This window comes from Nicotiana attenuata, chromosome 11 (assembly GCF_001879085.1).
Source record: "Nicotiana attenuata strain UT chromosome 11, NIATTr2, whole genome shotgun sequence".
NCBI classification, from domain to species: domain Eukaryota; kingdom Viridiplantae; phylum Streptophyta; class Magnoliopsida; order Solanales; family Solanaceae; genus Nicotiana; species Nicotiana attenuata.
In genome coordinates, this window is record NC_031999.1 from 4,402,551 (window position 1) to 4,423,684 (window position 21,134).

Below are 21,134 nucleotides of genomic sequence, written 5' to 3' on the forward strand. Positions count from 1 at the left end.
CCCCCAAACCCCCCACCCCAACCACAAATGTGTGATTGCATGCAACGTGTGGATGGTTTTCTCTTTCTAAAGGAGAAAAAAATAATCAAAGACTAATCATTAATCAATTAGCTAGGAGTAGTACTAATGATAGAAAATATCAATGGTGTGGACTGTGGAGTATGGACCACGATATATATAATCTTGTGGTGCATGCTTTGAAAAGGAGATGAGGGTAGACAGGGACAATTGAGTTTGAGGCCGCGTGGTCAATTGCTCAGCCTCATATCCCCACATATAAAGGCCTATATATCTACTGATCAACCTTATAGGCATGCAAGATTGGGAAAAAAAAGGCATATCTTTATCGTCCTTTTATTATTCTTGTTCATCAATGTTTATGGCTTCATGTAAAGGAAATATATCCCAAAGTTGAGGTTATGGGCATGCAAGGCCGAGAATTGAAGACAAGGGGATTCAAAAAATATTAAAATGCACATTATTTTAACCCTTTGCAGTTGGAAGCTTAAGAAAAATATATATTAGAGAACTCATCTTTGCGCAATATAAGTTTTTTCGACAAAACCCACTTGATCACTCGTTTGGCTAATATGGCCCCGCCACTGATTGTGAGTTGTGACTAAAGTAGAAGAAATTCAATGTTGACTCGCATATCGGTAGTTGGATAAGGGACTTGGTCTTTTTATATGATTTTGGCAATTTTCACCTCGTGAACTACTTTTTAAGGTTGACTTAAGCTAAAGTCTATTTTCTTATCATGATATTAGGCCAGACTCATTCCAATTCTTGATTTACTCGATGTTGATCCCCATATTATATTTGTCATGCTTTGACAGGCGGGGGAATTAAGGGGGTGATCAATCATTTGATTTATAACCTGCAACTCAAGATGAACTCTTTCAATGTTACTAATGCATGTAATATATATAATGTAGCCCTAAACCCCTCTCCCAGCCCCACAAGTCAGAACATATATACACTGAGAAAAGAAGAAAAAAGAAAAAGAAGTGACAAAAGCTTTAGATCATGAAGAGCCATTATCACCTTTATGGGGACAGAAAAAGGGTTCCCCTATTACCCCCCACCCCCACCCCACCCCCCCCTCCCTCACACACACACAGAGTCTGAATTGGTTTATAATCAATCTCTGAGGCTTATACCTTAAAATAACTAATGGGGCATTATATACACAGAGCCAGTATTGCATGTTACCTACAAGTCCTCAAAAGAAGTGAGAGATTTGGAACTAAATTTTCAAAGATATATCAGTGCGTACACAGTACGGCTAGCTAGGCAGAACAAAAACAATGTTTGCACCATTACAGTGATACACATATCAGTTAAGTGTGATTAAGTGATTAAAAATTTTATACACTACATATTTTGTATTCATTTGTTTAGTGGAATAACATGTGGTGTGGAGTAAGTTTTTTCCCTTAAAATTTGGGAGTAACAAGAATTAAGCGTGTCGTATAAAGTTCAAATGATCAACTTTGGACCTTGGTGTCAGATTTAGGCTCCGAGCACTTTTGATGTGGCCAAAGAGCACAGCTTGCTGTAGGTCAATTTCTATTTTCTTTTTCTTCCTCCTCTGGACATTTTTTCTTTTATACTGGTTTTACCTTCTCTTTTTTGGGCCAAAACCCTTCGGTTAAGTTTAGGGGTTTACTTTTGGAATTTTTACTTCCTATAGAATAGGTTAACCCCTTATTTATTTAAAATAAATACCATTTCAATAAATTACATCCTATAGATATGTTATATGATTTATAGCAAAAATTCCAATTTTGGGTATCTCCTACACTTAAGCCATTATACACGCTATGTTTAATTTCACCATCTCCATTCTCAGATTCTCTCTCTCATAGATACATTTTTACATACAACTTCTCAATACAAGTTTTCCCCCTTCTCTCTAAATTGATACTTCCAAATCCCCTGTAATCGCGGTTAAAATTATATTGCTCTCATTCGCTCTCATTCACAGCTTCCTCCTTCCCCAATCTCGGGTAAACCCTAACGCATATTTTTGTTTTTTGATTTTTCGCCATTTTTGCTTGTTCTCAACCTCTCGACTAACCAAATTGTATCTAATCAACAGTACCCAAGTCGTATTGTTACAATGTCTGAGAACACACCCCACAAGTTGATTACTAGAGGTATACTCACTAAACTTCTCAATTTCGATGGGCCATCTTTCTCCTTGCAAATCACTCAAGGTGAATTCGACGCAGGTTTAGCCAAAGATATTGATTTGGAGAAGAGAACAAAAGCTCGACATGATAAAGTCGAGAAATCAATGAAGGAGACAACACTTCCCATTCGGGAAAAGAGGAAAAACCATATCTCTGAAGCTTCATCTGTCAAGGGGAAGGAGGTTGAAGAATTGAAAACCTCAGATAAAGTTGAAGAAAAGGTAATTTTCTGATGAAATTCAATTGTATTATTCATGTATTCAGTTGTATTTATACGTATTTATATGTATTCTGATGTATTTTTATAGTTGTCTTTTTAAGTTTCTTTCAAGGTTCCCATCACTGTTTTTCCTTTCAATTTCATTGTATTTATTTGTTGTTTTCAACAGTTTAAAGTTCCATTCTGTATTTACTTGTATTCATATGTATTCATGTATGATAAATTAATGTCATTTGTGTTGTATCCAGTTGTTTTATATGTAATTAGCCTTGTCAGTGTATTTAGTTATATTTATATGTTTTTATTCATGTCAAATGAAGGGAATTAAGTTTTTTGTCAAACAGCAGCCAAAATTTGCACCCCATATCAGTGTGTATACTAACACTGATATAGTCTCCGATATAAAAGAGAACCTTACTCCTGTTCAGTACCAACAACTTGGTAATACTTGCTTTGGAAATTTTCTTCAAATGAAGCGTTGTGAAGTCCAACATCAACTCTTCAGATGCTTCATGGCTCTCCAGGTAGAAGGTACTCCTAACAATGTATTTGCAATACACGTCAATGGTACTTCATTACATTTTACATTAAAGGAGTTTGCGCTTGTGATTGGCCTCAAATGTGTTGGTAATGATGCTGATTTTGAGTTTAGTGAAAAGGTTCCTAACCGGCTTATTGAGACTTACTTTGGAGGTGCTAATCTTGTCAAGAAGAAACATTTGATGAAATGCTTTGCTGAGAAGAACTGGGGTCCCGACAATGATGTTGATGCCTTGAAGATATCTTTGTTGTATTTCATACACACCTTCATTTTTTCATCCGAGAAAAACAGTACAACCATACCAAGGCTACATTTTGACTTGGTAGAGAGTGGGCGCTATTCTGAATATCATTGGGGTTTAAAAGCATTTGAGATGTTGACAAAATCGATTAGCAAGAAGATGGATGCTGTGAAGAAGTATTACAGGATAGCTGGGATGCCCCTAGCTATGCAAGTGTGGTTTTATGAGTGTTGTTCTTCTGTTGATTCCAAAATTGCACTCCGAGTTGATGACGTGGTCCCTAGAATACTCAATTGGAGAACCACCGGAAATCAGCCAACCTTTTCTTATCTGATGAACGGCATGTTCAATGACACCGGAAACATGGTAATATACAAATTGTATCACTGCTAGTTTAGATTTTATTAATAATTAATAGGCATATGTTTGCATATAGAAGTATGCAGTTGCATTCTCATACATTTTTTATGCTTCAATACCTGCTGTAGTTTCTGCATTCAGTTGCAAAATACATTTATATACAAATACATACAGATAGAAATACTTGTATAATCAGCTGCAAGAAGATATTGATGCAGACAGCTGTATACATTTGGATACTAATGCTTACAGAAATAAATACTTGCATATAGATTCAAGATACATGTATACAAATGCATATGGACTAATAATCAGCTGCATAAACTTGTATACAAATCCATACAGATTCTGCATACAGTTGAATACATCTACTGCATACAATAATATTCATATTCATACAGCAATATACAGCTGTTGTAACCTTCATTATTATTCTTCATACATATGCATATTATTTCCAAATCATCAACTCTGCCTTATCTTCAATAGAAATATCATTTTGTATTCCAGATCTGCATTTGGAAGATTTTAGTTAGACTTTTATTATATTTATTTTTTCAGATTGTTTTCAAGGACATCAGTCCAAGCGATATAGAGCTAGCCGTTATTCAGATTCCTCCTGTAGCCGCCGATGTTGAGAACAGACCTACTCTTGCTCATTCAGACAAATCGGGAGAGGATTCGGATGACTTTTCTCCGACACCCGATCTTCCATGTAAGAAGAAACATGTTGCAATTGTTAGTCCATCTTCATCACCGCCCCATAAAAAGCGTAAGGAACACGAAAGGCATCATAATGAAACAGAATATCATCCCAACATTCCTCCTGTTTGTGTTTCCGAAATTGGACATAAAGTTTTGCATGACCATCAGCTGCCAGAAGGCCAAAATGACGAAGTATCTTCTTTGAGGAAAGACCTGTATTCATTCAAAGAATATGTGAGTATTTAACCATAGATTAAACATTACAGTTTAATGCTTAGCATTCATATATTTTTTCCGCAATCTTCTAACTGTTTTTGTATTGTTAAGGTTATGGGAGAGTTCAAGTATCTAACAATATTGATCAATGATAACTTCAAGAAGCTTTCAGACCATATACAACAAAATCAGCAAAATGAACCCATAGGGAGACGTGATGATGTCATTCACACAGATGTCGGAGATAATGTTGAGGTTTAACATTCTTAACATATTGAGCATATGTATTTAACTGTAGTCATATCTGTGTTAACATTAATATATAATTGCAATTAACTGTTGTATTTAAATGTATTTCAGATGTATGTAGATGTATTCTGATTTGTAAATCTTAACATATTGAGCTGTATTTAAATGTATTTCAGCTACATTTAGATGTATTCTAAATTGTTAATCTTGAATTTGTGTCTTTAATATTCTAGCTACATATATGTATTTAACTGTATTCTAACATTTAGTTACTACACTAACAATGTTACATACAACTACCAGAAAATTACATCAGAGGTACCGTCCGACATACCATCTAAAGTTCAAGAGGGTGTATCTACAGAATTCTATGTATCTCAATTTGAACTGGACGACAAGTTTCTTCCCAGTCAAATTCCAGAAACTAGAATTGTGATTCACACCAGTGCAAAAAAAGCTGAAGCCACACCAATGCAATCTCATAGGAATCGGCGACCAAGTAGATGGAACTCTTCGCCTTATGAGTCTAACTTCGACTCAGGAGGTAAGTGATTTTACAAACTTAAGATTCAACGTTCATCGTGGTTTTGTCATTTAAAAGTCCCTAATCACGAATTCAATGTACAACAGGTACCTCTTTAAAGTTGACCCCCATTTTTGAGAAAAGACACCCCTTTGAGGATGATTCAATAATGGGGCCACATCCTATGTTAATCATTCAAGAATATGACAAATGGGTTCGTGATGGTCTTCTAGCTAGACATGATCAGAAGTGAGTTTTCCCCCGGTCATTGCATTAAGTTTTCATATTTTGGAAAATGTATATAATGATTTTTATACCATACTTGTAGAAGTAATTTGGAAGACCATTACAAGAAGAACAAGTCAATACTTCGCATACCGTTGGATTTTGGAGTTGATCAAGTTAATTCCAAAAATTGGTTTTACCTTCTATCAATTGATGGGAAGCTATGGGATGACAACGTAAGTTTTTCAACAAACTGACTAATTTTCTTTGAATAACAACATGCTGTTTCATTCAAACGTATATTGTGATGTATTCAACTGTATTCATATATTAATCACCTGATTAAACTGTATTTTCAATTAAATTCAACAATTTTAATCCCCTGAATTCTTTTGTAATCAAGGTATTTTCTATAGTTTTTTGCAGCATGTAACTTAGTTATACTCAGCTGTATTCAGTTTTATTGTGGTGTATTCAACTGTATTCATCTATGGTCAGTTGCATTAAACTGTATTAAACAGCTAGCATCAGTTGTATTCAATTGCTATATTCAGTATTATTCAACATATGTATTCATCTTTATTCAGGTATTTTCAATTAAATTCAACAGTTTTAATCCCCTGAATGCATTTGTATTCAGCTTTATTAACACCTGTATTCATGTGTATTCATCTAATTTCTGTATTCATTTGTATTCAGCTTTATTAATCAACTGTATTCATCTATAATATATATATTTCAGTTGAATTCAAATGCTTTAATCAGCTGTAGTCAGCTGATTTCTATTGCATTTATCTTCAGCTGTATTCAACTTCTAAATACAGAAGTATTTCTAAACATCAATATTCATCTATAGTAGATATGTATTTGTCTGTATTCAGCTATATTATTTCTTAGTTCAAGCAATTAAACTCACACCATCTACTAACCTCTTTTGTGTATAGCATATGGACGTCATATTCTACTAATTGAGAAAGAAGGGAAAGTACAATCAGCATAGGACTTCAAGTATACAACTGTTGATTGTATATTCGAGACAAGAATCGCTGAAATATACGACAGGTATGAAGATACAGATAGTGATGCTAATGTAGCCAAACAAGAGGACGTGGTATGTGAGTATATGAGGGGCTACAAATTGCATGCCAATGTACCTTGGCATCTGTGGATAATGTCTTGATACCAGTCAACTTGACAGACAAACTACACTGGGTATTGGCTGTTGTCACATTCAAGGAGAGATGTATCAAAGTGTATGACTCGTACAGATCTGCAGGTCATGATGCCTATGTAGTTTCTGAGATTGATAAGCTAGCTAAGCTTCTTCCTCTGTATCTATCAATCAGTGGCTTTTACAGCGATAGTCAAGGCATAGATTGGTCTGCTTATCCGGCATACACTGACAAGTCACATAACGATCCCTTTGAAGTTTTTTTCATTTCAGATCTGCCTCAACAGAAAGCGGGCAGCATGTAAGTATTCAATCATCATTCTTGTATGTTGTATACAAATCTAATTGTATGAATTATTTTTAATTGTTTCAATCAATTATTTTTTAGGGATTGTGGAGTGCATGTTGCAGCATATGCAGAGTTTCTGAGCACTATTGGAGAGATTCCAAAAACAACATTTGACTCCACTCTACTCCGTCAAAGATATGGTGCTCTCCTCTGGGACTATGCTATGCGCAAGATAGACGCTGATGCCATAAGCGAGAATGAAGCACCTTCAAAGATTGCTAGGCAAATCATTGAGTCGGAGGCAAAGTTGCAGATAGATTTAGAATAGCTTTAGGTTATTTTAGTTTTGGAGTGTAGTTTCAAGAAGGATACTGTTTTGAGTAGTATTGGGTGTAGATGCTATTTAGTTTTAAAAACTTATCACTTATACATTTTTATTCGTGTATGACAATTGCAACTTTTCAATGACAGTTTCACTGGTTTATTCATAAGTATTCCTACTTATCTTCAGTTGTATTCAATTGTATTCAGCTGCATCCATTCAGATATATCTTTCAAGTTCATATAATACATATGACATAACACAACTTCAGATGTATTAAGCAGGTTGTACGTAGTCATATGTATTCAGGTGTACTCAATTGTATTTAAGTGTATTATTCAGTATTAGCTAGTTGTATTTAAATGTATTATTTAAGTGTATTCAGTTGTATTTTGGTGTATTAAATTTACTATATACTTCATATATATTATTCAGGATACTGTTTTGAGTAGTTTTGAGTGTAGATGCTATTTAGTTTTAAAAACTTATCACTTATACATTTTTGTTCGTGTATGACAATTGCAACTGTTCAATGACAGTTTCACTGGTTTATTCATAAGTATTCCTGCTTATCTTCAGTTGTATTTAATTGTATTCAGCTGCATCCATTCAGATATATCTTTCAAGTTCATATAATACATATGACAGAACACAACTTCAGATGTATACAACAGGTTGTACGTAGTCATATATATTCAGATGTTCTCAGTTGTATTTAAGTGTATTATTCAGTATTAGCTAGTTATATTTAAATGTATTATTCAGATGTATTCAGTTGTATTTTGGTGTATTAAATTTACTATATACTTCATATATATTTATCTGTATACAAATTCTTCAACTAAATGTATTCCAGAAATATTAACGAAAGTCATTTCAATATATATTACTTGACAAAGAGATAGCTGCTAATGTCATCATAAGTATTGACAAATCGTTAACCACCAATACATGTCAGAATACAACTATTTATTACGTGGAGCATTTCTACATGTTCGCTTGTTATGTCCTCCCTGCCCACATATGCTACATGAATGTTGGTTTTTCGGCTGCAACAGTTCACTTAAAGTTTTATCGCGCTTCTTCTTTGGCCTTCCAGGAGGTCTTTTCCATTTGGGTGGTAGTACAACCTCCTCTGCTACATGTTCTGGTATATTCCAGTCATTTTTGTCCGGTAGCGGGTACACTGGCATATCGTATGTCATTACAATTGTACTTGGTTTGTAATAGTTAGAGCAATATTCTTCTGGCATTAGAAACTTGCTCTTCAATACAGCCCAAGCATGTGGGCATGGCAATTCATCAATTTGGAACCTCCCACAAACACATTTTCTCTCTAACAGGCAGACTGTGTAATTCCCCCCACCATCGTTAACCGTATGTAAATATTCATTTGATGGTACCACCTACATTTAAAAATAGAAATATAAGTTTTGAGCACATTTACCTGAATTACCAAATGTATAATGTTGAATTAATAAGTTACATATAACAGAAACATTTGCATATATATGAATACATCATATATTTTAGACCAGCAAAATGTCATCTGCGAGAAGTGCAGAACTTATCAAAAGTCTGCTGTAGTTTAGGCAACAGTATGCTAACAAAAGCATTATAATCATACGTATTCACAATACATATAAAAATTACATATCATATAGCTAGTTGCATTCTGATGTATTCCAATAGTTTTTTCAGCATGTAACTTAGTTATATTCAGTTGTATTCATATCAGATCTATGGAAAAATATGCATGTTATGTGCTTGAATGTAGTTGCATTCATATATATTAATGGTAGTTCTACTTAAAAATGATTGTATTCAGTTGTATTCATGCCAGTAATTCAGAAATTAACTAAAAATATATACAGCAATGACAGTAAAATTTAACTTACAGTCATACGTGTACACATTCTCTCATTCAACTCCAGCATCTCCTGGTATTTTTTCCCAAGCATCTTGTATGTCTGTGTAGCTTCTTTGCAGTTACTACAATTCCAACATCCAAACATCTTCCTAACTTCTTCGAGGAAGTCGTATATTGGCAATTCCCTTGCTGTAACTAGTGCGGCATTGATTGACTCAGAAATATTTGACGTCATTGTCCATCCCCTGTTAACAGGTGCATACAATGTAGCCCACTTTTCGTAACCAGCTAACTCTAAGTATTCTTTCACCCTAATATCTACCTTCTCCACCTTCTCCATTAGACTGTCAAATTCAGCTTCTGTGTATGCTTTTGCCATCGAAAAGTATATCTCGCTCAACTTGGCATGGCTCTTTTTGAATTGCTTATATACGTTGTTCCACAGATGCCATATACAAGCAAAATGTGGTACATCCGGATACACTCTCGATACAGATTTAATGATACTCTCATTTCTATCTGAAACGATGCACATGTTTTCTCTTACACCGTATGCTATCTTGAATTGCTCAAAGAACCACGTCCAAGCAGCATCGTTCTCTGAATCAATAACACCATATGCTAGTGGCAATATATGACCTGTAAATACAATTGAATATAATTATTTCTTAATACATGTATTTCAATATTTAAAATATTAACAGATTGTATTATTATTCAGATACTCACCTGCACCATCCAACGTGCTTGCCGAAACGAATGTCCTGGTGTAGTAAGATTTTAGGTGACTTCCATCCACAACAACAATTGGTCTACAATGATCAAACCCCCTTATAAAGGCATACAATGATATATACACGTACATGAATTCATTCTTTGGCGATTTTACCATTCTGATGTGGGAACCTGGATATATCATATCCATTGTATATAAGTATCCTGGTAATTTTTTGTATGAATCAGCCGGTTCACCTCTAAGAAAATTCATTGCCTTTCCTTTAGCCCTCCACGCCAACATGTAGCTAACATTTACACCTAAATCTGATTTCACATCGTCAATAATGTCCCTCGGAGTGTATTTCCTCTTATGGTTTGTAAGCTTTGGCCTTATAATACCACCTATAAGGCTGCTACTAGCCTGCCGCTGCTCGTACACCTTATCCTTCAGCGGACATGTATGGTTATCATTGAATTCTCTCACCTTGAATAGTTCTGATTTGTTAATGCTTGAAGCCTTAAACCTCCATTCACAATCTTCTGAAATACATAATAATGCATAGCTGCAAAGAATTAATCATTTAACATTTGATTAGCATACTTGTTTACAACAAATACAGCTCATACATCAGACAAATAGAATCTGACATATATACATCCTGAATACATGTTAACAAATTCACAAGTGTATATATAATTTTGTATACTACTGAATTCCAATATAGTTACATGCGTTCAAACACAATGAATACAACTGAATACACTTGTATGAATATGCAAACACTTAATACCACAGTAGACAAAATAAGAAAATAATTAGAGCCACTGTTGTGTTTGTACACCATTAAAATACATTTGAATACATGTATTTAAGCACCCTAAACAAATATATGTTTTCATATGTGTTCATCAGGAGGAAACACACAAATACGCATAAATACAACAAATTTAAACAAAAAGCAAACCTAACAGTATTAGATCGATCAACCCGGAATTGAAACCTTTGAGCTATAGCATAATTCTCCATCACCTCTTTCAATGTAACCTTATCCTTATAAACTTGTCCAGCCATAACCTCCTTTTGATTGGTTTTTGAAATTATCAAATCCTTGTGGAGTTCGAACACTCCAATCGCTTCTCCTGAATTGACAAATTCTATAGCCAGTGTATTATCAGTACCGGAATCGTACCTTTGAACTGCTCCGTCTATAAGCTCTTTTTCGATAGTAGTTACGCACAAAGGATACATTCCAAATTCTCTGTTCTCTTTTTTCAATTCTACATACACTCTGTAACCCATATCATTGTGTATTTCCATTGGCGCGCAATTTCCTTCTACTTTGTATTGTATTTTAATGGTCTTTGAGCTCAAATCTATACCCAGTTGATTAGAAATTGAAGCAACTAGATCATTAAAGGAGGCATACTCCTTAATCAGTATTCCCTCAATTGCAAAATCGATATAATTGCCCTCATCGTTCCACTTGCCAGAATGACGTGTTAAACTTGCCATATGTATAGAGCAACTATAACTTATTTTGTATATAATTTGTATCAATCGAAAAAAGGAGAAGAGAATTGAAGAATTTGGATGCTCTGTTTTTTGCTTCTTTTCACGAAAAAAGGGAGAAGATTATTCTACTTTCTTTGAGTAGATTATCGTGTACTCGTATTATTTCTTTGAGTTAAATTAGGAGACTATTATGTGAATTTATTTCCTTCCGTTTTTAACAAGTTTAACTTCCCAGAATTTGCGCAAAAACGTTACTGAATTTTATCTGTATTCAGCTTGAATATAGATAAATACAGATACCCCTTAGCTGGAGTTCCCGTTTTTACGCCCATTTTTTTTGGTTGTATTAATGAATACAACTGCTTAAATACATAAAATACATTATATAAAAATATAAAAGGTATCTATAACAAGTAATGTAGCAAAAGGTATCTATAAATGACTAATTAGAACTAAAAGATGGTGCTTTATGAAAAAATCTCATAATAAAATAGATTTATTTTGTGTGTTGGTCCAATTTTGGGCCTTTTCCCGAACTTTGGTTTCACCTGCCATACAAATGTGCGTATGATATGCCGATAGAAAAGAAAAAATGATAACAGAAGAAACTAAAGTAAAATGACGTGGCAAAATACTAATCCACAAAAAATTAGACTTTGTAAATTTAGGTATTGATTCAAAATTCAATAGAAGAAGAAATCTGGAGCTTCCTTTTGTGATTTCAGATAAAATTTGCGGATAAGATCGGACCAACAAATGCCCATGTCCTACATGCTGATTCTAACTCTGCAACCATGCAACTATTCTCTCCTCACACTAAACAGGTAAGTCCCCTCCACCCTTAACCCATCTCAAGTTTCTGCTACTGAATTAGCTTTATCTGTATAATGGTAATTGTTTGTGATCTTGTTTAGTTGGGCTCCTCTTGTGGTTGGATCTTCTCGTACTGTATAATGGGTGAAAACTTTAGATTTTTAAGCACTATAATTGAACTCAGTAGCATAATAAAGTGAGTCACAGAACTCGAAGTTACAAATTTATTTCTTGAGCAAGGAATCTCAGTTTGTTGCTAAATTCATGGATCATCTGTCCTATGAAGTAATTGACACTAGCTGTTGACAAGAATTTATAGTTCAGCATCTCTTGTGATGTCAACCCCTTCTTATCAATAGGTTAATGTTTTTCCTTGTCTGGCACTTTATGCTAAGTCTAATATTGCTATCAAGATAACTGTGCAAATTCCTGACAGTTTGGAGATTAACTAATTACTTTAGTGTCTAGCATGAATAGTAGATAAAAGTAAAATTGCACATAAATGAAATCTTGTCACTGAGGATCACTATGAGCTTAGTTACTTTGCACAACCACTGCATACAATTGTGCAAACATGATACAGGGCAGCTGCTCTTTTTTCCTAACGACTGCATCTAAAGCTTGATTTTGTCCTTACTTAGCCAAGTTTCGCTTTTGAATAAAGATGTTGTGGCCCAACTGGATCACACTGAATACCTTTTTATGAATTTTTTACAATACAAGCATGGCCAAGGGTAAAGCTAGATGGACTAGGGGAAGGTTGGGGCTGTGGCCTCATTCAATTTTTTAATTGTTCAACATTTTACTTACCGAAAAGAGTTTTGAAAATTTCCTCTAAAATTTACTCCCCACCCCCAACATCCCTAGTTTTATGAATTTTCCTTCTTCATGTTCCTGTATAAGGTAGTGGGGTCGTGAGGATGGGGAATAGAGTGGGGAAGGTTGAAAAAGAGTTTTGGAAAATATTTTCCCTTCTTTTGATAGGTGGAGGAAAATGTTTCCGAAACATTTAAGCCAACCAAACATAGGAAAATTGAAAAATATTTTCCTTCATACCAAACACACCCTTAATAAGTCTCCATTTTGCAGGAAAAATTTCCTTGAGGCAGCAGTAAACTTCTGCGGGATATATAAATAGAGGCAATTATATTGCTATCTTCATAAGCAGCAGTAAAATTAAGAATTGGAAAAGAAAAATATGGGAGAATTTGGAAATGAGGTAGCCAATTCTATCATTTTTGAGAAAAAGAAGAACGGAACAAGTTCGAGCAAGTCGAAGATTTTTGCATCTTCCACCATGGTATTGGGCACACAACTGAATGGATTTTGATTACATCTTGGTTGTTCCAGTTTATTTCTTGTATATATATATATATATGTTTTAAGCTCTCTGTTAACTGCAGGAATCTCATCTACATGAAAACCAAGCTCCTCTTGTTTCAGCTACGGCGAATTCTCCACGTCAATCTCGCTGCACTGCCTGCTGGGGAAGTACGAGTTGCCACATTGTTCGCTCAAGAACAAAACTGATGAATATTTTGATTGAGAGGAAAAAGCCACAAGAGGTCCACTCAATTCTCAAGGGTCTTACCGAAGAAGGACATCGGCCAACTCTTGTGACATATACAACTGTTTTGGCTGCCTTGACTCTCCAGAAACGTTTCAAGTCTATTCCGTTGCTTCTCTCTAAATTGGAGCAAAATGGACTAAAACCCGACTCCATATTCTTCAATGCCATGATAAATGCTTTTTCAGAATCCGGAAATGTTAAGGAGGCAATGAAAGTGTTCCAGAAAATGAGGGAGAAAGGATGTAAGCCCACAACCAGCACTTATAATACATTGATTAAAGGGTTTGGAATCATTGGTAAGCCTGAAGAATCTCTCAAACTGTTGGAAATTATGTCTCTTGAAGAGAATGTGAAACCTAATGACAGAACATATAATATTCTGGTTAGAGCTTGGTGTAACAAAAACAAAATTGCAGAAGCTTGGAATGTGGTTCACAGAATGGTTGCAGCTGGTGTAAAACCTGATGTTGTTACTTACAATACTATAGCAACGGCTTATGCTCGGAACAAGGAGACTGCTAGAGCTGAAGCAATGATTTTTCAAATGCAAAATCACAAAGTGGCACCAAATCATCGAACAAGTGGTATTATCGTGGATGGGTACTGTAAAGAGGGTAATATGACAGAAGCATTAAGGTTTGTTTACAGGATGAAGGATCTTGGTGTACATCCTAATCTAGTAATATTCAACTCTCTTATCAAAGGCTTTCTCGACATCACTGATACTAATGGGGTTGATGAGGTATGCACCCATATTGGTTTTATATCAGCAATTTACTGAACATTAAATTGTGTAATTTTAGGAACTTCTTAATGTAACAACCATTATTATTACTCCTTTACGTGTACATATTGGTAATTTTAGTTTTGCATGTATTAGTATCAGTTTTCACATGCAAAGACCAAGTACCCCTTGATACCAAGCCTATTAAAAAAAGGTAAAACTCGCTCTATTGTAATGTAGTGTAGCTTCAAGCCTTCAAAAGAAAGAGTGCCACGTCATTCTGAACATGACATGTTTCTAATTCATTGATTTAAATGTGCAGACACTTACATTGATGGAAGAGTTTGGAGTGAAACCAGATGTGATAACATTTAGTACTATCATGAATGCATGGAGTTCAGCTGGACTTATGGATAAATGCCAAGAGATATTTGATGACATGATTAAGGCCGGTATAGAACCTGATAGCCACGCATTCAGCATTCTTGCTAAAGGCTATGTGCGTGCTGGAGAACCTGAAAATGCTGAAGCGCTCTTGAAAGTTATGGCTTCATCAGGTGTACATCCAAATGTTGTAATGTTCACGACAATTATCAGTGGATGGTGCAGCGCTGGAAAAATGGAGTATGCTCTGAGGGTATTTGAAACGATGTCCAAAATGGATGTTTCCCCAAACTTGAAAACCTTTGAGACCCTCATATGGGGTTATGGAGAAGCAAAACAACCATGGAAAGCTGAAGAGTTCCTCCAAATTATGGAAAAGATGGGAGTGCCTCCCACGAATAATACTTTTCAGCTTGTTGCAGATGCATGGCGCGCTATTGGCTTCCTTAACGAGGCCAAGAAAATCTCTGAAGTGGAACATGATGAGAGGCCAATCTTGAATGCTCTGGAGGATAAGCGACCAGAAGATAACTTTGAACCAGTTTATTCTAAAGAGAAACAAAATGGTTTTCTCTCGAGCCTTAAGCCAGTAACCAAAGAAAATGGGTCGAGCATTGTCAACAAAAGAAGCCCAATGGTGCTGAACAGATCCAAGTCCTTTTCAGGAAGCCTAAACGTGGCAACTAAATCAATGTTGGTTCCCCACACCTGTGGATTCAAGGTGATATCTTTGACGATATTACACAAGCAGTGTCAAGTTCAGCTAGGAGTATGTGGTTTTGTGAATTCATGTAGAATAATGGTGGCCTGAAATTATCAAACTTCAGGTTCAGACCATTAAGGGAGGCCTCTTTGAATTCAATACGTACATCAAATTATAGCCTTTTTCATCAGGATGACATACGCAAAGGCCTGCAATTGTAAAATTGTATCATTTTAGATGGCGTCTTTCTTGAACATGTATGTACAATGTTATCTTATTAAAAATGTATACGACTATGAAATGTATATTCTTTAAGATGAAATTAAATGATGTTCATGTCAATTGTCCATGTAGTATTTAATAAAAAAATATACTAGTTTAAGAGACTTACGGGTTTCTCCTAAGCGGAAGCGAATCTATAACAAGCACGACTTGTGTCACGGATAGTCGGGAATCCACACGAAGTAGATGAATTCTTTTTGTCCGCAACCTCCTAATCTTGTCTAAGATGCAGAGAAAAAATTTTCATAAGAACCCTAGTCGTCATATATTGATGGAAAAAATGTATCTTTTCTATCACCCATAATGCGCGCGCGCGCTCTCTATATATATATATATATGCTAACATATTAAGCATCATGCTTGTTTTTTTTCTAAGTGTTCTGATGCCAATGGAATAGTGCTCTATCTATAGATAAAAAATTGGACTATCATAACCAATAGGCTTTTCGATACATCATACAAAATCGTAGGATGGTAGAATATTTGCAAAAGAGGACAAAAGAATCTACAACGCTACTGCTATCAGTCAACCATAAGTAGCGATTACAACGAGGTATTATTGATGCAATACCCATAAAATATAAAAAATGTGTATCTTCAAGCAAAGCGCCTCGTCATTCCCTTTTGAGTATCAGCTTACAGTGCCCAGCTCAGTTGTCGCTCATATTATACCAGAAACAGAAGCAAGCAACAAACAACATAAGAAAAGTTTTATAGTACCTTCAAAGACAAGTAAACACTTTATGCTGTTAAAGTACTGTCAAATATCCAATTGTCAATGGCAATTTAAAATTTTAAAGTATAATAATAGTACTCAATTTTCAATACAATTGATTAGAAGTGGGTGATTTACTCCTTTGAGTTTTACGAAGACACGATATTACTAACATACTTGTTTTGTTCCTAAAAGATTGTTTCCACAATGCACCTAAAGGCATATTAAAGAAACTGTATTTGGCCAGCAAAAGTATTTGCCTCTTATTCTTTCTATTATAATGTCACAAACGATCATTACTCGTACTTCCTGTAAAATATATATGCAGCCTTTTTTTATGGGTTCCTGTAGAATGTAAATGCAATTGTGCACAACAAAAGGAAAAACAACAGATTTAGTTACAAGAATATTTTAAATTGTTTTATTGTTTTCATAAATTCTTTCCAAGTAAGGAAGTAAGGATATAAATATTGGATGCATAAAAAAAGTGTCTCAAAGTTCCTTGTTTAATTATCTAGCCTTACAACCATTAAGAAAAAGTTGAAAGCTTAAATCTGGGCTTCCCTCTTTTTAAATGAATCTTAAGATACCATTAATCAGTAACAATCAAGAGCGAGCAGACAAAAACTTTTGTATGGCTTTTTTATTTATATTGGGGAAAAAACCACAAAAAGAGAACACATAAGAAAAAAAGGACACATAACTTTTATATGTGGCTTTTAAGTTCACGTAACAAAGGGAAGTTAGCATAAACAGTAAATTAGCACAAGATGAAAGCACGTATATTATTTATTTATATGTTACTCGGACATGTTATAATCTCTTTCAGCTGAATTACATTTTTCATGGTTGTTGGAAAATTAATTCGAACTTGCAGTAGGAAACCTTAATTATTTAAGATTTGATTTATTTAATTCATGTCTAAGCAGGATTTGCAGTTAGAATAAATATAAGAATATGTTTTCCTGTTTCTAGTTGAAATAGGTTTCATACTATTATAAATGTTACTAGGCTGTATTTGTAAAATAATTCTGGAAATATAAATGAATATAAACAGAAATGAACATAAACAGAAATGACATAAAACCAATTCGAGCCCACTGAATTCACAGTGTTTCCTTAAGGAATTTAATTCCCTCCTAGTACCCAAGGTTATGGATTATTTCCTCCCAGGATAGAACGAATTACACACTGGTGTAGTGGTACTTCAAACCCCAATGTTTCAGCGAACACAAAGTTCAGTAGCAAATCACACTTACTTTTTACTTTGTTTGATGCTAAAAGTATGCAGAAGCAGGAGAGAAAACTCAGAAAATCGTAGTGAAATTCTGAGCAGAATAGTGTTGTATTTATAGCCAAAGTTGGGCTGAAATCTGAAGAGGTGCAACTCTTCAAAATGGCTGTTTATGCAAAAACGCCCACAGCATAAATGCCATTACATAAATGGCCATTTACTCAATAATAAAGAGGGAAAATTGAAGAGGGTAGTTACTTTTCTGTTACCAAAACAGAAAAACGGATTGGATTTAATATTAATATTTAATATTAATATTCTGTTATTAAAATAAATATTTAAGCCGAAGCTGAAGCCGAAGCCGAAGCCGAAACCGAAGCCGAAGCCGTAGCCGTAGCCGTCGCCGAAGCCGAAGCCGAAGCCGAGCCGAGCGAGCGCGACGGCGCGAGGCTTGCCTTCTTCTCAACTCTTTAAGAGCTAGAAGAAGAGCAATTGCTTATATACCTATAAAAAACCTCTTCCTCTTCCAATATGGGACAATGCCCATTTGCCAAGGGGGGAACTTAAATTTCACTCAAAAATTTCATTTCCCTCCATTTCCCATTCACCCTCTTTTAAGTATTTAATATATATTAATTAAATACATCCAAAACCCAACAATCCCCCACATGAATGGGGAATAGCTATATCACGGAAGTATGCATGAAAAACTGTGTGATTCGCAAGTAAGGATTAATTGCATCTGGATAAGTAGGTTTTTCTTTGAACTTTCCGTAGTGAACTTATGTCGGATATACTCGATCAATCGGTAGATTTGATATCTTTGAACCGTCGAACTTTAGTGTATACCTAGACAACCACAAGTCACACAACCAACCCTTAACCGTCTTTGGTTCTCATTGTTGTGTTCGTTTCAGCCATGAACACCGCCTGGTTTCATAAGTGCGTAGAGAACTGGCCTTACAATGTTCTCTTTGAAGCGGCTAACACTTCACACTTACATAGGTGATTCCTAAACGTGTCATCCCGTAGATACACTATTTGATATACCCCGTATCAAATTTAGAAATCATTAAAAAGCCTTAATGCTTTATCCGTGGTACTGAACATTGTCTCATCACGAGAATGGACCAAAAGTTTAGTTGACAATGTTGAACCGTCATAAATGACTTTGTTTGATCTCCTTGAACCTAGATCTTGGGATCTCCAGTCTTCTAGGTAGAGTTACCGCCACTATGACTTGTTCTCGGCCACAGTCCCATTCCCCTTGATGACTTCTCAACTACCTCTCTAGTTAGGCCTTTTGTAAGTGGATCCGACACATTATCACTTGACTTTACATAGTCAATCGTGATAATTCCTCTAGAGAGTAATTGTCTAACAGTTTTATGTCTTCGTCGTATATGGCGAGACTTACCGATATACATAACGCTCCCAGCTCTTCCAATTGCCGCTTGACTATCACAATGTATGCATATTGGTGCCAACGGTTTGGGCCAAAATGGAATATCTTCCAAGAAATTCCGGAGCCATTCAGCTTCTTCACCGGCTTTATCCAAGGCTATGAACTCAGCCTCCATTGTAGAGCGGGCAATACAAGTTTGTTTGGATGACTTCCAAGATACCGCTCCTCCACCAATAGTGAATACATATCCACTTGTGGACTTGGAATCAGTTGATCCGGTGATCCAATTTGCATCACAGTATCCCTCAATGACCGCAGGATATTTATTGTAGTGCAAAGCAAAGTCCTGGGTATGTACTAAATACCCCAAAACTCGTTTCATGGCCATCCAATGAGATTGGCCTGGATTACTCGTATATCGACTCAATTTACTTATAGCACAAGCTATATCTGGTCGTGTACAATTCATGATGTACATTAAGCAACCCAACACACGAGCATAATCCAATTGTGATATGCTCTGGCCTTTGTTCTTTTCTAATGCAAGATTCACATCAATTGGAGTCTTTGCAACTTTAAAGCCCAAGTGCTTGAATTTTTCAAGTACTGTCTTAATATAATGAGATTGTGACAATGCTAGACCTTGAGAAGTCTTATGGATCTTAATTCCCAAAATTAAATCAGCAACTCCCAAGTCTTTCATATCAAACTTGCTAGTTAGCATACGCTTAGTAGCATTTATGTTGGCAATGTCATTACTCATTATGAGCATATCATCCACATATAAGCAAACAATGACTATGTGATTTGGAACATTTTTAATGTACACACATTTATCACATTCATTTATCTTAAATCCATTTGACAACATTGTTTGGTCAAATTTAGCATGCCATTGTTTGGGTGCTTGTTTTAATCCGTAAAGGGACTTAACAAGTCTACAGACCTTCTTTTCTTTACCTGGAACCACAAACCCTTCAGGTTGTTCCATGTAGATTTCTTCCTCCAACTCTCCATTTAAGAAGGCCGTCTTAACATCCATTTGATGAATTTCAAGACCATAAACTGCAGCTAACGCTACTAAAGTTCGTATGGATGTAATTCTTGTAACTGGAGAGTATGTATCAAAATAGTCAAGACCTTCTCGTTGTCTATACCCTTTGACCACAAGTCTTGCCTTATACTTGTCAACAGTGCCATCATCTTTCATTTTCCTCTTAAAGATCCATTTAGAACCCAACGGTTTATTTCCAGGAGGAAGATCAACCAATTCCCATGTATGGTTGTTCAGTATGGATTCTATTTCACTATTGACCGCCTCTTTCCATAACAATGATTCCGAAGAAGACATAGCTTCTTTAAATGTTTGAGGCTCATTTTCCAATAAGAAAGTCACAAAATCTGGTCCAAAAGAAGTAGACGTTCTTTGACGTTTACTACGTCTTGGATCCTCTTGTTAAGTGTACTTTCTTTTGTTTCTTCCCGAGGTCGTTTAGATCCTTCACCAATCGACTCACATTCCTTTTTATACGGATATATATTTTCAAAGAACTCAGCATTATCTGATTCTATAACCGTATTATTATGAATGTCGGGATTTTCTGATTTATGAACCAGAAATCGATATGCTTTACTATTAGTCGCATATCCTATGAAAACACAATCAACGATTTTCGGTCCTATTTTTACCCTTTTGGGTTTAGGAACTTGCACTTTTGCCAAACACCCCCACACTTTAAAATAATTCAAGTTGGGCTTCCTTCCTTTCCATTTTTCATATGGAATGGATTGTGTTTTGCTATGGAGTACTCGATTTAGTATTCGGCTAGCCGTAAGAACGGCTCCCCCCACAAGTTCTGTGGCAAACCAGAACCTATCAATAATGCGTTCATCATCTCCTTTAATGAACGATTCTTTCTTTCTGCAATCCCATTGGATTGGGGCGTG

At 35.4% G+C, this 21,134-nt stretch overlaps 2 protein-coding genes across 2 annotated transcripts; one reads left to right on the forward strand and one right to left on the reverse strand.

Annotated features, from left to right (window-relative positions):
• On the reverse strand, positions 8,223–11,357 carry LOC109234660. Its single transcript, XM_019400729.1, has 4 exons — positions 10,810–11,357; positions 9,857–10,407; positions 9,156–9,766; positions 8,223–8,663 (listed from the first exon to the last, which is right to left on the reverse strand). Exons 1-4 carry the CDS (start codon positions 11,355–11,357, stop codon positions 8,223–8,225), a joined length of 2,151 nt encoding a protein of 716 aa, XP_019256274.1.
• Positions 12,042–15,893, forward strand: LOC109234056 (pentatricopeptide repeat-containing protein At5g25630-like). Its single transcript, XM_019399899.1, has 4 exons — positions 12,042–12,181; positions 13,260–13,470; positions 13,574–14,482; positions 14,787–15,893. The coding sequence occupies exons 2-4, from the start codon at positions 13,369–13,371 to the stop codon at positions 15,657–15,659; spliced, it is 1,884 nt and encodes a 627-aa protein (XP_019255444.1). The 5' UTR covers positions 12,042–12,181; positions 13,260–13,368; the 3' UTR covers positions 15,660–15,893.